We start from the raw sequence: 17,356 nt of genomic DNA on the forward strand, positions 1-17,356 counted from the left end.
AAAACTATTTACATAAGAATGCCATCTCCAAGAGTAGTAGGTATTTACAGTACTCAATGTAGTGTGACTTTGTAATTGTCCGTGGAGCTTATGATTTTCAACTGTCACTGCCACAATACACTACCACAAGACTTAGGATAATGGACTACTGGTAGCACCTGATGCCCAGAGCTTTTTTTTTCTACATTTAAGACAGGGACTGAAGCACTTCAAGAAAATAAATAAAAATTAATACATAAATAAATAAATAAATCATTATTTCTAAATAGCACCAAAATCCCCCAAAGGCAAAAACATTACGTTGTATAAAAACTACAAAGAAACTGCTCCATAATAATGTATCTTCTTTCTGCAAAACAAAAGTAAGTCATTTCTTGTTTATACTGCTGCAAATGTGCCTTGGCTTCAAAAGAGTGCTATTAATGTTGGGTGTTCCCAAAAATTACAGCAGTGTTGTGTGATGCACTGCCATTTAAGATTCTAAAACACTGGAAATAAAGTAGATTAAAACCTCTATAACTACTCATGTAATTGCACCTGGTTCTTTTGTACAGTGGTTAAGATGCTCGCTCGGGGAGTGGGTGGTTTGTGTGTATAATCCACTCTGCTGCATATCCATCTAAACAAAACGTAACAACTAGTTGACATACATACATACATACATAAATACATACATACATATATATAAAAATTGTATTCATCATCTCTAACTTACAAGCATTACATTTTCCCTGTTGTCTATAAAGTAAGATCACTTTTAGTTTTCTACAAAAATCTGAAAGAAAATTGCAGTTGATATTCAGGCCATCACTTTCTGAATCAGCCATGTGCAATGTATTTATAACTTCATGTTTTATCACTAATGCAAGAGAGGCTATCAGTTCTGGTTTTCTGATGCTGCAATGTTGCTCCCAATCTGTCAAAATCTAACTTTGAACTGGTATTTTAAGATTCATATTGCACAATACTCCCTTTTAAAGCGACGATGTATTGTTTTCCTAAAGAATTGCCGAATACAGAACGTTGCATAGCTTGTCAAACACAAAGTTTGCTTGTTTTTAGACCAATATAAAAGGGATTTTTTTTTTTTTTTTTTTTTTTTTTTTTACAGCAGTAGTAACATAATACAGAAAACAGTCAGCAAAATCGCAGTCAAAGAATTCCACTTTGTAATGGATTTCTTATGTAAAACACATTTTTTTTTTTTTACTCACCTTTAGGTTACAATTTGTGGTTTTGGAGAAAAATAGATTTGTGCTGTGTCCTTGTAATTTCTAAAATATAGGAGGAGTCTTGTGGTTTCTGGTGCAGGCTTCCATTAAGTGTACATTTATGTGAAGGAAAAGCTTGGACTTAATGCCTTTCTGTTAAATAAATAAATGAATCCATGAATTTCAGAATTTGCTTTGGGGGTGGAGGAAGACATTATGGAAATGAGTCAACTTCATAACAAAAATGGAGGCCTTACCCTGTTTCATTCAACTCCACTGGAAATACCCAGCAAATATTCACCTTGCTTCTAACTCTAATACATTGAATTACATTTTGATGCTGCTGTATAGCTTGCAGGGCACAGGGTCAAATCAGCTCAATAGCTGCTCAATCACTGTAATAAGAAGAAGCCAATCATACCAAGTGCTTTTTTGACAATTCTCCTCAGTCACTCGCTCAAAAACTGATGAATATATGAACAAGATACTTATGGCAAAAATGGAGGCCTTAACCTGTTTCATTCAACTCCACTGGAAATACCCAGCAAATATTCACCTTGCTTCTAACTCTAATACATTGAATTACATTTTGACGCTGCTGTATAGCTTGCAGGGCACAGGGTCAAATCAGCTCAATAGTAAGAACAAGCCAATCATACCAAGTGCTTTTTTGACAATTCTCCTCAGTCACTCGCTCAAAAACTGATGAATATATGAACAAGGTACTTATGGGAAATGTACAGACTAAAACCAAAAACATGCATCTTTTCTTTTATTGATAATGTTTGGTTGAATTCCTTAGTACTGACTTACCAAAAGGCGGCCTGCAAGTCTGTCTTTACTGCAAACAACTTCCAAAATACATAAAGCCATCACTAGGAGGCTGCTTCTAAGCAAGCATCCTGACCACAAGGCTAACAGCTTAAAATGAGGCTATCCCACATTTAAAATTCTCAAAATGTCCATAAATATCCCAATAAGCATACATAAAGCTCCTGTAATTGTTTCTAAATAAAGGATCACTTATTGATCAAGACACTGCAAATTGTATTACTTCCATATTTTATTTTTTAATTATTATTTTGCTTCAATAATTAATTAAAAAAAGGGTCCCCAATGGCCATGTGCATCACTAAATTACAGTTTCTCTGTAAACCAATTATTCACCAATGAGTTATTTTTACCACAGTAGATCCACCCACCCATGTCTGTACCCATTGCTTGTCCTTCATAATATCACATTTCCAATCTTTTTGTAAATCTACACATTGAGGCAGACTAGTCTACAGGACATGGCCAATGACTTGATATATTAACAAACCCAAGATGCCTGGTATTGAACAATCATGCCGAGCTAGCTAGTTTCTCATCACTCAGGGCAAGGTTCTAGTCCAATAAGCTGTGCAGCGCAGGGGTGGGAAGGGTTCATGCCTGTTCATTGACCCGTGCGATGAAAGGTATAAGCACTACTGATGACAATCCCACATCTTTCCACAAGCAATTAATCACCAAGATTAGTCAGCTACTGTGTCGTGCACATCAAGCAGAGAGTCTGTTTCCCTCCCACCCCCCAAAAGCAGTCCCTACTGAGGAGCAACTGTGAAAAACCTTCCATCTTAACTATCTAAAATATTTATTTAAACTACATTAAAAGGCAAAAGGACCCAACAAGATATTTCCTTAACTTTAAACACAAAATTATTATTATTTATTCTTTTTTTTTTTTTTAAATATACAAAAAAGAATAATTCACTGAATACGTATGCAATTTACTGTCAATTTGGTCAAACAATGTGCCCTTCTTGCCCTCTCATAATTGAATGGAGCCCAGTGAATTATTAAATCTGTGAAATGATGGGGGTGGGGGCTATCTTACCTGCTTCTCTGTCATTGTGTAGATGTTCTGATAGTCCGGGCTAAAGACGAGGTCTCGCAGGATAGGATTCCCCTCGCTCACCCCCACATCCTCATACAGCAAAGCGGGCTGGGCCTGGTTCACAGAGTTCACTAGAATCTGGGGAAACAAAAGCCCAGCACAAACCAACATTAAAATGTAGCTTGTGCATTCTCACTTCGGTTATAGAGTGGAAAAGGATACCGTGTGGTTTTCCCAAAACCACTTAATAAAAAGTACATTGTGGGGTGTAAAATAACTGCATAAAAAGTAAGTAGCATAATAATAATAATAATAATAAGTTAAGGAACAATAAGGATGAGCTCTGTGGGCCCTGATTTGAAAGCAAGTGCACATTTTGCACACATTTTTTACTAGAACATGCTGTACTTTGTGCCCATTTTAAAACCAGCACCCTATATTACATACCCAAGTACAAACCCTTAAGCTAACTGTTAAAAGGTGCAATACATTTCAGATTGAGACAAGCAGGGCAAAAAAGAGAGGAACCTGCCTCTGGGTTTAAGTGAAATTAGTACAACTTCCATTTTCTAACCCAAATACCACAACAAACACAGTTCCTCTCTTTGGGACAGCCACTGTGAGATAAAGAATGCACCAGCCTCCATCTTCCAGAAGGGGGCAGGAGAGTGCATGGCCAGATTTCAATAATAGGTTTAACCCCTAGCAGTACCTTAACTGTTCATCCCTGGGGTTTCCTCTGTCAGAAATGCTGACATTTTCACCAAGTTCATCTCAAAATGCTCTCAAAGTCTTTATAGAAACTGAGAAAAACAGTTGTCAGTTTAAACTAGCCCAAGTGCTTAAGAGGTATGGATGGTTTTAAAGCCTCAAGAGTCCAAACAAAAGTCCAAGACTCCTGTGACTCTAAGCCTGTTAGCAAGTGTGAAGGTCCCCTCTCCTCCCACAGGATCCTGTGTTGTACAATGACAGAGATTTCATTACAGAGATTCACATTTCATTATCCCGACTGTCTTTGCGCTTCCAGGCAAAGAAAAAACTGTCTGAAGCGCAAAAAAAAAACATTGGAAATGTGTTTGTTTTCAATCGTTTTAGGTTCCACTGAGCTAAAATGCACTGTCAGGGGAGCTGAACACATTTCCAAAACATTAGCAAATCAAATTCTCCCCTGTCTCAGTCAACACTTCCAGTCTTTTGGTTAATACCCATTTACGTTTTTTGAACACTAATTGGTTATTGCGGGTCCAGAATCCAACTCTAAAGTCTCAGCAGACAAAGTAGTGTGTGCAATAAATAAATAAATCAATATAATTTTTTACATATATACACACATATACACACACACACACACAATTTTACCTCCCATATCTGAACTGCATTGGATGCTGCACTGTATACGTCAGCAGATGGGTGAAGTGTACATAGAAGGCGTAAGAAGCAATCTAGCAAACATTCAACAATTAATTACATTGGTGTAAAAATATGAATAGAAATATGTGTAAGTGGGAGAAAATATATCGACTGTGCGGTAGCGACCCTGAGTTCTAAACTTCAAACAAACAAGATTATGAGGTATCATTTAAAAAAAAAAAAAATTACTCAAGTCCCATGTAAGCCAATACAAAGCCACATGAGACTGTACAACATTAAATAATAATCAATTTAAATAATAGATGAGATTAATTTAAAGTAATCTATCTAAAATTCCTAATTATCTGAGACGAACAAGGTCTCAAAATGTTGTCGCCCATAATAATTCCTAGTCATAGCCGACCAACTGCTAAATGAGCGTGCAGGCATCAATAATCTCCTTGTTAAGACTCCATGATCGCTCCGTTAATTCAGACTACATTAAAAAAACATTTCTGATATCAAAGGAGTCTCTCTCTCTCTCTCTGATTGGTGGTAAAATCAGAAAGGGGGGGGGGGGGGGGGAATGGAATGTAAAAACAATGCAGCCCCATAATGGGGCTGTATCCGTCAAAGCCAAACAAAGCTGCCACGTAGGCACACAGAGTACTTTATATTTTATGCCTGTCTATTTAAAAAGTTTAACTCTCATCCCCCTGCAATATATAGTTTATGGCTGTTTTTGTGGAACATTGCTAGCTTTTCATCTTCCCTCCTAAACCTTTAAATCCTTCCATATTATTGTACAGCCCCATTTGGCATATACTGTATGTAGTACACACTTGTCTAAATGTGTGCCTAAAATAATAGCTTCACTTGTTAGTGACCTGAAATATGTTCTGTAATACAGAAAAGCTGCAGACCCTGTGCCCTATCGAACTCTTCGATAGAGGGCTGACAGTAGCCTGGTTAGACATATTCTACATCTACGTATTCTAAGGAAGTCATAACTGCTGCTTCCCCCTCCTACTATGTCAGATGAAGGACTACAGGCATCAATACTAATCTACGATTTTTGTTTCTCTGGTCCAAAATCCAACCATGTATGTATCCAAGTGACAGGTGGTTCTGGGGATACAGCCGACCCATTTCATTGGAAAGGCAGAGTTGTGTGATTTGCTCAGGCAGTGTGTGTCAGTCAGGATTTATGAGCATGCATTCTACAGTGTGGTGCATTACTGCATCTACACCAGAGTGACTTGTTGCCATGTGATGCTGCCTGCACGGATTAGGGAGATCTCTTGTAGCTCAGAATACTATAGTACAAAATGATATAGTCGGAAACTCACAACTAAAAGATGAGCACTATATTGTTCAAATATAAAGATAGCAATGAAAACATATCTTTCCATACTGTACCAGTGCCAAATGGATTACCAAACTTGCTTACTTGCTGGGCCTTAACAGCTGACACTGTTGCCAGCTTATTAAGCTCACCTAGTCATTGCTCTAACCCCCCACCCCCATCCCCCACCCACTGACCCACAAATGATAATTCACATGCAATCAAATATAATTTAATTTTAAAATAATGTACCCAGATAGCCCTGCTGGGATGCAAAATCTAATTCCAGTAAAGTCGTGCATCTGCCCACTTGGGAAGAGAGGCATTCTGCAGTTCCCCATTAAGTAATAGCAGAACACAAACATATGTTGGAATATTGTGCATTGACTTCTTTTCACAAATATCATATTATTCTATTCATTGTGTTTTACAGGAACACACTTCAAGAACAGACAGGCAGTCTCTTGCACCGAGGCACTCATGTCTTCACTAAAAAAAAAAAAAAAAAAAAAAAAAAAAAAAGTTTGCCGGTATCTGTCCTTGAGCAATCAAGAAACTAATTTGGGTAGTCTATGGTCCTCTGTCTAGCTGTATAAAAAAAAAACTGTCATAGAAAGCAACTCCATGGTGGATCATTGTTTTGTATCTTAAAAAGAACAGCAGTATGCAGGTTAGTATGTTTCACAATGCATTGTTACTTTTAACACCCTAAAACATATCCCTTTAAAGACAGAATTAAAGGTTTGCAGAAATGCCCTGAAGATGAAGACATTTACTGGTAAAGGAACTGAGTTCTGAGCGGGTGCCAAGAAATGGAAAAGTACCACCTGGCTCAAATTGACCCAAGGCAACTAACTACATCAAATGATCTAAAACACATCAGCAGAGCTTACTGTTCCAACTGCCAGGACTTTGTATCGTTAATACAAAAAAAAAAAAGGTGTTCCAGATTTAAAGTAGCTGATGTACATTTAACAAAGGGATTAACAATGATTCCCTTCACTCAAGGTCCTGTGCAATAAAGACTAAGACCTATTTATTTATATCTGTTAAGGAAATGAGACTTTCAGTTGTTTAAAATACAGCTAGAGGATACAATACCAAAGACAATCTTGACCCTAAGACAAGTTAACCGTTCAAATTTTCAGACCTTGGATCAAGGTAAAATGCTTATTAGGTTTCTTCAGGACTCCCCTTATGCATGTGGAAGGCTGCATGGTAAAAAGATTTGAGAAAAACTAAGAAGAAACAACAAGCTCCAGCCCCTAGCTTTTATTTGCCCGAAGAAAACAAGCCTCTTAAATCCAGAAATGTAATTGTGTGCCCACTAACCAGACCACAATGCCACCTCAACAAGATCCAATAGCATTAGAAAAGGTCAAGGGCTTGCCGTAGCGTGTTGCAGTCCGTAAGTAAAACTGTTGAGGTTTATTCGGCACCAACATAACCGACAGCCAAGTCAGCAGTCATATAATTCCAGCATTGGATTTGAGAAGGAGGTCACATCCACCTTGTAAAAGATATGACCTTCTGAAACTAAATGCTGTATACACTTTGAAGCTCAACGATCCTTGTGGTCATATAATTAATATTGGAACAAACCATTTTGTGAATCTGCCTTAGAGCAAGAAAGTGATAGACTGACATTAAAAACAACAGATTAAAAAAAAAAAAAACTGGCACTGCAGTTTTCATTTACAAAACAAATGGCAATAATTGCAGCTATTTGTATAAAAGTGTTTGCACTCAGTTTAACTTTTTCCAGTATTTGTTGTTACAGGAAGACTGTGCCAATGGAATGGGTTACTGGTGGCCTAGAATCAAGCCACAATTCTGCTTGGCTGCAGGTGGCTATATTATTGGCTTTTGATTTAAGATGTTTCCATAGCAACATATTGACAGCTTCACTGCCATTTGGTAATACCTGTAATACCCATAAAGGCTGCAGCCTTTTTTTCCTTCCCCAACTTTGCAAATGATTTTGGGGGGAGGGGGGGGGAGCAAGGCTTAATAAATATATTTTTTGATGTATTATTAATGCCTCTCTCCCCCGTTATGCCCAAGCTTAAAAGTTTGATGGTGTATTTATATTTACATTATTTTGTTTTAACACCAAAGGATTTTCAGGAAAGTATATAGTCTACTTTCTTATTGTTTTTGCTGTTTTGCCAAGAGGAACGAATGACTCACAGCTATAAGCAGTGCTGTGTGTCTCGTTAAGATACCACTTTGTCTGGCTGTCGCCCAAATCTACAGAGAAAAATAAAGAAAACAGATACATGACTTGCACAAGCTAAGCCTCACTGCATCATGCAGTGCCCCTTTTTCCATTTTGTAGAGCAGGGATTTATTTATTTATTTTTTTAACTTGTGTTTTCAAGGGAGGGAACATTTCACTAGAAGGGAGGAGAACGGATGTCAATCTTCCAAAACAAACTACAGGCAGTGATTTCAGTATAAAATGAGGAGCTGCATAGGAAACAAAAGATCAAAGTAAATAATTAACTATCTATGATATATATATATATATATATATATATATATATATATATATATATATATATATATATATATATATATATATATATATATATATATATATTATTCCAAAGGACAGAAGTGACTAGATAAGGTATGTCTAGATATGTGCAAGTAGTTCTATACAAAGAACTGATAGAAACAGTCAAAACTGATTGTTCTCCCCTATACATTACAGAATTTGCATAAAGTGGAATTTGATCCATTTAGAAACTGTTATTAGACAATCTGAATAAAACACATAGAATCATTTTGTTTTCACAAAGGCAGCAGAAAAGGAAATGCATAATGGACCAAGTTTATTTTTTTATTTTTTTTTTTTTTCATTCTATGATAATTGTGTAAAACAGTAGCATCTGTTCCTGAAACACACCCACCCCAAAGGGATTTTTTTTGATGAAATCTAATCTAAGTACAGAATTAGTTCTGGGAACAAATCATTGATCTATACAGGTTCCAGATTAACAAGAGAGTACATTACTTTCAACTAGAGCATGCATCTTCTGTAAAAAATAGGTCTCGTCTTTGGGTAACGCTACAATTGTCATTTAAATAAAACTCAAGTATGTTATGTGTCAAAGTATGTTATGAAATATTGTTACAGGTCAGCACTCACATATCCAACCCTATAAAATTTTGACTTCAGTGATGGTTAAAATGCGTGTGAACGCATATCTAGCCCATTCCAACCCTTGTCCGTTTTTCAGGGAACAGATACAAAATCAAAAACACATATCTGAAAGGTCTGTGTTTTAAAATAACTATGCTTCCATTTTAGATGTACTTTACTGGTTTTGTTGGTCCAATACTATATTTAACAGAAGTAGTATTTTAATTCCGAATGATATGATTATAAAAATATCCCTTGCTAAAGAAACACATTTACTGTAATACAGTACATACTTTTAAATCCATGTATTGTAAATTTCCTATTAACGACCTAACAGTAAAATGAAAATGTTATCTATGCACAGGACTGGGTAAAACATAAAAGGCAATGCAATTTAGCAAAAGTAAAATATATATATATATATGGTTTCCAGAATAAAACAGAATCCTAAGTCAGTATTCAAAATTGCAGAATATGGTGCTCATTAAGGCCACAGTTCACTTGCAAATGAAAATGGCAAAAGATCACAGAAAAAATTTAAAAGAATACATCACCATATCTAAATCAGTTTAATGATTAACTGTTACATTACCCTAGCTAGTCTCATTCGCATTTTGGTTGCATTTTTGTCAGGTGAAACTGGAAGAGCAGCTGTGTAACTGCACAATAGAAGACAGAAAAAAAATGTGCAGGCTTTGACAGATATTCAGATAAATTGTAACATTGAAGAGATGTGCTTTGTATCAGAAAACTGGTGACTGATTTGGAAATCGCGTGTGACACGCAAGTGCATGAATTTGTTACATATATATTGGGGATTGATTTTATTCTTAATACAAGGGCGGTAAAACGCAACTGGCATGTATCTGGGTAACTCAGTGCTGACTGTAAGGTCTTTCTTCAATGTCTATTTTTTTAAATATTGAAAAATCTGCACATTTTTCAGTTCCTGATATACTTCAGCCCCCACGCCATGACCCTTCTTGAACCGGGCTCTCTTTACTTGATATAACTACAGCATGCCTCCCGACATATAACGCAAACAACTTGAGATCCTTAATTGCACAGCTCATTGAAATGGAAATGGATGTCTGTTTATAGCAATCAGGGGTTGATTAATTCGATCAAAGCACTGATGCTGTGTAGCATCCTCTACTGAGGCAAATTACAGTCTCCACCTCTCCCTTCCTGCTCTCTCCCAAACAACCAAAAATTGCATTTCATTAAGAAAGCACTTCAACATACTTGGAGCTGGAAGAGCAAAGGATAGTTTACATTTAAAAAAAAATAAAAAAATAATCAGGATTGTAATGCTAAAAAATACTTTGGTTCACATATTGTATGCAGTCTCTTCAATGTAATGTGTGTGTTCATGATTTTCAGGTGTTCCAAAGTGGAGAATCACTAGAAAGTGCTAGCTTACCTCTATAAAAGAGAAGAAAGTGCTAGCTTACCTCTATAAGAGAGAATTTAGCTGATCTACCCCTTGGTTTCTGTACATCTATCTATGGCAGGCAACTAGAACGGAAAAGCAATTTCTGAGCTGAACGTTGATTAATTGCAATAAGGACCACTCAATGATTGTAAATGCAAAAGCTATTAAGCTCAATAAATGAAGTTTCATTCAACTGCTGTCAAATAAAGAGCGATCTGGTACCAAATGTTTCTTAACTACCAATGTGTTTGTTTACTTTATGTATTTGTTTTAACACTCTAAGGGGCCTAAATTACTGAACCCTATAGCAAAGTGTTGAGTTTTGGAATACTTAAACCCCCTTCCTAAAAATACTTTTTTGTTCTGCTCTCTAATGTACCTGAAATTAAACAGACGTGTTTTTTGGCTTTGCTCTACCTGCTAATAGATGAGGACGACTCCCAATCTCCAATTGCCATAAGGCAAGTCCCTGCTCTCCTTTCTACAAACCTGTTAAAAAGGATGTCTTCTTCCTTTACGTCATACACCAAACCCTTCTCCTCACACTACTTTCAGGAAATCTATCCTCCGATAATAAATCATGCCACTTCTATTATGTCATACCTAATCTCCAGGCATCTGCAGCTCAACAGTAGAATGAGCTGGCCTGCTTCCTAGTAGCAATTTGGAAAGGCCATTGACTGTTCACAGCTCCACTGTGTAATATTTGTTTTCTCTAGTGGAACTGGCTTTTTTTTGGAGGGGTGGTGGGGTGTGGAGGTCACCATTAATTATTATGATTAATTATTATGAATTGGTTATTTAGCAGATGTTTTTATCCAAAAAGACTTAGGACTAGGGGGTAAACCACAACCGCTGCTGCAGAGTCACTTGCAATAGGAGGTTTGTTTTATGTCTCATCCAAAGGAAGGCATACCAGGTGAACTGTGAATCTTCTGGTAACAAGTCCCTTTCTTTAACCACTGAACCACCTAGCAATACTGTAAAACTGGAATTTTTTTTTTTTTTTGTGGCAACTTACATTTCGCTAATGGCCTTCAAGGTCAATTTTTGATGCAATAAATATTTGTGCTTCTTTTTCTTTTAATGTACGGCACATGTATGTATTTCACGGCACATTAATTTTGCAGATTTTAAATAAATGAGAAATTAGCAAACATTGCTCGTGAAATTCTTGTTTTACAGTAATTTGACAATGTAGAAAGACTACTTCAGTGAAACAATACAGAAACAAATCCAAGACGTTGAGTTAATAAAATATTACATATCCTGTTTAACACCTCGAAGCGTGGTTTTGTATCAAAGGTACAATGTGTTTTATGAGATACTTACCAGCCATAAAAGCAGATCAGACTGAACCTTCCCCTCAGTATTGGAGTCAAAAACCTCTTAGGCTCTTCAGTATAGGAACAGGTCAAATAATCATAATTACTGTTGTTCAGCTGTACTCTTGCCCTTTGAGGGAAGAGGGCTCTGATTTGTTTTCATAACTCTGGTCATAAAATGTCTCAGTGACAGCTTGTAAAAACTCACTCTCCTGCATTATCTGGATATAGGTTGTCATGCCCTGTGGGGTTCAGAGGGAAGAATATATATTTCCTTAAAAAAAAAAAAAAACACCAAGGCAGGCTTTTAGTACCAAGAGCTAGTGGCGGTAAGAAATGCAGAAAGTATCAGCTGGTATTGCAACATAAGTCAATGAGGGTCAGCCCACTATTGAACTAGAAGAAGAAGAAAAAAAAAGAAGAAAAAGAAAAACTGCCTGAGAATGTCCCTAGTAAATTGAGGCAGAAAAAAAGAAGTAAAATGAAAAATAAAATCCTACTTAATGCAGCTTCCACAACAGAGCTGCTGTAAGTGCTCACAGTATTGGAGTGTGTATGAGATGAGAGAAATGCCTTTGTTTGCACAGTCTGCTAATGTCAACTGTCATTGTCTTCCTCCTCAGCAAAGGTAGCAGAGAAAAGGTCGGGGTTCTATGGAGTGAAATACACATTGAAACACAGCTGAGTGCATTCCTGTCCCAAACAGCAAAAATACACACACAAGCAGGAAATATAGGGTCAGGAGGCCTATAGTGCTGTTGTACAATTCTCTAACGGTATTCAACATTTACTGGTCAAACGTGAAATGTTGACTCGCTGCCATATTCTCAAAACATTTACCACTTACTGCTTTTTTTGATGATATTAACAATGCTATTTAAAACAATCAAATGAATAACCCAGTAGGTTCGTTTAACAGCTCCTACAGTTAGTGGTTTCTTGCTTGCTTGATCGCTCTACAAATAAACAGTACAAACTTAGCATGGTGGTAATTGTGTTGTGAATATTGATCTCTCAACCTTTATCAAGAATTTCTAAGGTGGGGGTTTAACAAAAAAAGGTTTCCATTACATGAGAGTAGATGTTAACTTCATGCTGATTTGGACTCAGCTCTTGCCAAGATAAGCATCAACTAAGACATAGCTTTACAGTAAACTAATCCTGGAAGAATTTTTTTTTTTTTTTTCCCCCCCACACCCCCATTTCGCTATTCAGAGCACTGGAAGGCACTTCCATGGCTGTTAACAATATGAAGCAAGCTGTACTCCTAATGATGTGATGGGAGATGACAGACCACTCTCTCTAGAATGAATCTTTTAAAGTGAGGGCAGACCAAGTGCTTTTGCAGTGGAGAAACTTTACCCTAATGTGAAGGCCTAGGAGTTACCGGGAGTGGCACCTGGATGGGAGAATGAATTAATGAGGTTCAAAATGGACCCCCAGTCTTGAGAGATCAACTTCTTTCACATTGAAAAACAAACAGGTTTTCAAAATAATCCCAGTGCTCCTCTGGTTGCTATAGCAGAGGATAATCCAACCCACAACAAGTTAATCAGAAGGGTATTGAAACCAGGTCAAAACAAGGCACTTTCTTGAATTAAGGAACGCACCTTTGGCTTTGTCATGAATGCGTATTTACTATGTGTTTATGTTTCTCCGATTATAGCTGGTTCATAATAGGCTGATGAATGATGACAGAGAGAGACTTTTAGTGGAATGTTAGTCATTGCACCACCAATAAAACCACCAAACCACATTACCCTATTTTATCTCCTTCATTCCCATTGGGTTTCTTTAAATTCGAATCTCCCACCTGCTGGGTGAGATGGTGCTACAACCACAGGCACTGCTTTATATCAGGTGTAGGGTTCACCGATCAATGATTCAGATCAAGGTCACATTACCACCACCTCCTATTCCTACATCTGGAAAGACTGACAGTCCCTATCAAAGAAAGGTTGCACACCCACCCCCACTAGAACTGCCTGCTCTGTCTCAAGCCAGTGGTGTGCAAAATCTGGTAGCACTTTAGAGCCTTGATGAGCAGGTTAGTCTATATCGCTATTTGAATTGGAACTGCATGCTGACAGATGAACATATGCCAATTTCTGCAGGCCTGTTTCAATGTACATTTATCATAATAGTCTTAAAAAAATGTCTTCATGGTTCTGTCATACCATTTTATTAGAACACACCCCAGCCTGCATTTGGCAGACCCTTCATTACATGCATCCCATGTAAAGTCGTAACAAATTCCTGGCTCCATTGTAGAAGTTGACCTTTTGTATATAGACTGCACTGATGAGGAAACACAAAGTTCGCAAAATAGGGCAGATTATAAAAAGTTTAGCCAGAGCTAAGTTTTAAGTAGGACTGCAGCAAAGAAAACAGCAACTGCCAAAGAAAACTGTGGACAAGAGGGACAAATGAACAGGTGTGCTCAATGACAGACCTCACTAACAGCCATCGCCCAGAACAAGGGTGCCTGGAAAGCATTCTGTGGCCTTGCAAGCCATTAATTGCCTATATGCTTAGCATGAGGTGATCCTATAGCAAAAAATATGTACAGATATATCATGACAGACCACGGAGACTTTGAAACGCTGTGCAAGCCACTTCCAAATAATAAATTCAGCTCAGTCCCCCACCCCTCCCCCTGTTACTTTGTACCCTTATCTGCACACAGAGGTGATTAATTCTCTCTGTCTGGCAGTAGTGCGGAAAGCTGGGTTTACGGTGCTGCCGTGATACTTCAAAAGACGGGAGACTTATCTACAAAAAACACACGCCTGCATCCCTCTGGATTTTAACCCCTTCCCGGGCTTCTTTTCTCTGGACACAAAGAATCATTGGAAGTGATGATCTGGATCTGCACTGCCTGACTGGAAATATATAAGAGAGTGTGTTTTAGTGTAGCAATGAGAAAAAGTGTTTCTGTTTGCAGCCCACTGATAAGGGGAACACTCCTTGTCCTAAAACTAATTGTCCAATTGCAATGAAAATTAACTCCTCACTTTCTTTCTAAGCCATATTTGTATTGGGGGGTTTGATGGTGCAGTGGGATAACTAACCTTTAACCTCTGGGGTTCAAAATTCGCATCTCTTGTAGCACTGGCCTGTATTAAACAACCATTAATCGTTGCCATTTATAAAGCACCAAAATATAAATGTGTTAATGCTAAAAGAATCTCAAATGTCTTAAATACTGTTATCAAATTATTATAGTGCTACCCTTTATAAATGCTAGGGAGCCATAGATCAGAGACATCGCAGTTTGTTTTCTGCTTTACAACGAGAATACAAGTGCTAGTTTAAATGTTATTATGGGGCAAATGGGAGCCAAGACCATAATGCTATAGAACCTGTTCCACGGTATAAAAGGCTGCCTTATAACAACAAGGGAGCACCATATTACTACATGTTCTACCATCAAGTGTTTTAAAGTAACACAATCCGATAGTTATACTACAGCTCCTTAAGCAACTAGGATGAAGAATAAATCCGTTCAGTGAAAGAGTTAACCGAGAATGATGCAAGTAAGCAGGTTGACTATTTCGTCCTTGGTTCTCCTCCCCCAAAACCCTGACATTGCAGGTCAGTTAACATCAGGTGCGACTCTTGCCTGGCTTATTCCTTAGCGTATCACAGGCCACTGATCAGCATCTGGTACCCTGGTCTCAGCCAATGAGTCGAGCAGTCAGGAAGGAGCTACCATGTCACCCTCGCATGTGCATGTAATATCTCAAAAAAGTGCTGGAGGGGGTGCTTCAAGTTTCTTCAGGGGAAGGTCGAAAAACGAAATGCTGGAGTTAATAAGAAATTGAAAAGCACCAATGTGTGTCCCCGCCCCCGTGATGGAACACTGTAGAAAACAAGAGTTGTTAAGGTGACTTTAAAGCACGTTATGAGTTTATTCAGGGTGTGTTTCAATGTTAAAACATCTAATTGGCTAAAAGTAAAATGGCCTTTCATGGTTTTATAGCAGCTATAAAGGCAATTGTTATTACTGAAGCCAAATCTGAGCAAGGCAATGTCGGCTTGAGAATTAGTCCTTCTTTTCTAATATTTTCATCCAAACTGGACCGCTGTAGTGCTCAAAAAAACTAAAGTATTGAAGCATAGCGCAAAAAAGGACAGTAGAATACATGTGAGCACTAGAAAAGGAAGAGATGCAAAAAGTAGTTTATTATATGAAAAAGAATGTTAATATTGATCCTCACCCTGGTATAAAATCTGCAAGGGACATGCTAGGGCATGTTAAAGAAGACAGGCCTTATCAAGGAACACGCCACTTGACACACATTAGGAGAGGACCATCTCTCTGTATAAAGGAGGAGCAGCTGCACCCCAAAGAACACAGCCATAATAACACCAACAGCCCTGGAATTCCTTTGAACAGCAGCTGCTGGAAAAGCAGGTCAGGGCCAGGCTTTGTTTCTTCTGTAATACATTCCCCTCCCCCCCGAAACATGGCCTCTGTGTAGACACCCTCTCCAACTGCACATACTACAGATTCCAACCCCTGCCAAGGCATTCCTTCACAAGCACGACTCAGTGCCTGCTCATGAAACAGTTGGTTGTGAACAGCTGTTTGACTTCCTCTACAAACATCAGTTGGCAAAACCATAGGTTGTGACATGACAACTTCAAGAGATAAATTACTCGGGACAAGGTGTAGTGTGCCAGCAATTTCTTTTTTTATTGTTCAAGTAAAGCAAAATGTTACTGCAATGCAGTTAAGTCACATATAGACTCCTATTAGTACTAGTCGTAGACTAACTTAGTGAAGGCAACATTATGCAGTCCAGTGATAATTAGGGTTGCAGTTAAAAAGGGTAATACAGCACTACCATGAAACGTCTATTGTGGCAGGATAAAATGCGTTTAATCTGAGACAAAGGTAAAACAAAAATAAAAACAGCAGCAGAGAAAAAAATGCTTTGCTAAAAGAAACAAATATCTGGAAGTCCAACCCCCCACACTTACTGCAAACCTGGTAATGTGGCTGCATTCCCCTCTCTGACCAGCAGAGGGAAGTTCAGCAAGAACAGAGTGGGAAGATTTGCAAAGCAAGTTCCCAAAGGTTGTTCCAAGCAGTGTAATAACAGCGTGTTCATTGTAAAATGCCCACTGACTGCTGCTCACTACTCTTAGAAGTCTATATATAAACAAGTGCAGCTTATTTTAAATCGCCATTAAATGACCTAAGGAAAGCCTAATACTGCTCCTGTGCAAAAACACCCCATGGCGTTTTGTGAAGAATTCTTAGTGCAAGATGGGCCCTAACTGCTTTCACCTATGCATAAACCAGGCTGGCTCATGATTTTATTTATTTCAGGAGTGTCAAAGATTGCTTTTAAAAGGCAGCCACTACTTGAGGGCATTTGGTCGATCGCTTAAACCTTAGGAGTAACACTGCATTGGAGTGTCAAATTGCCTTATCAGATAATTAGAGTCTGTAAATATTCTTTATAACTGGCTGAATCCTGAACTACTTGGTCAGTCTGCATCCTATGCAACTGGAATTTCACAAACCAAAAATCACTTTTAACAGAGTTTGAAACTAGATCTGACATATACAAGGTCTAATCATTAATTGACTGCTGCCTGGCAGACATTGGTAGTAAATAAGCCACTGCAGCCTACTGACATTAGAACGAATATTA

General features: G+C 37.9%; 1 protein-coding gene and 1 long non-coding RNA gene across 5 annotated transcripts in view; both read right to left on the reverse strand.

Annotated features, from left to right (window-relative positions):
• The window catches only part of LOC121329154 (plexin-A1-like), a 199,184-nt gene that overhangs the window by 99,246 nt on the left and 82,582 nt on the right, over positions 1-17,356 (reverse strand). For all 4 annotated transcript variants that reach the window (XM_041274549.1, XM_041274550.1, XM_041274552.1 and 1 more), the window contains one exon: positions 3,088-3,225. In XM_041274549.1, the coding sequence (XP_041130483.1) occupies positions 3,088-3,225 (138 nt within the window). The remainder of the gene's footprint in view (positions 1-3,087; positions 3,226-17,356) is intronic.
• On the reverse strand, positions 1,266-2,971 carry LOC121329155. Its single transcript, XR_005951742.1, has 2 exons — positions 1,725-2,971; positions 1,266-1,469 (listed from the first exon to the last, which is right to left on the reverse strand). It is a non-coding gene; the product is annotated as an uncharacterized LOC121329155 (long non-coding RNA).

Source organism: Polyodon spathula, chromosome 16, assembly GCF_017654505.1.
Source record: "Polyodon spathula isolate WHYD16114869_AA chromosome 16, ASM1765450v1, whole genome shotgun sequence".
NCBI lineage: Eukaryota > Metazoa > Chordata > Actinopteri > Acipenseriformes > Polyodontidae > Polyodon > Polyodon spathula.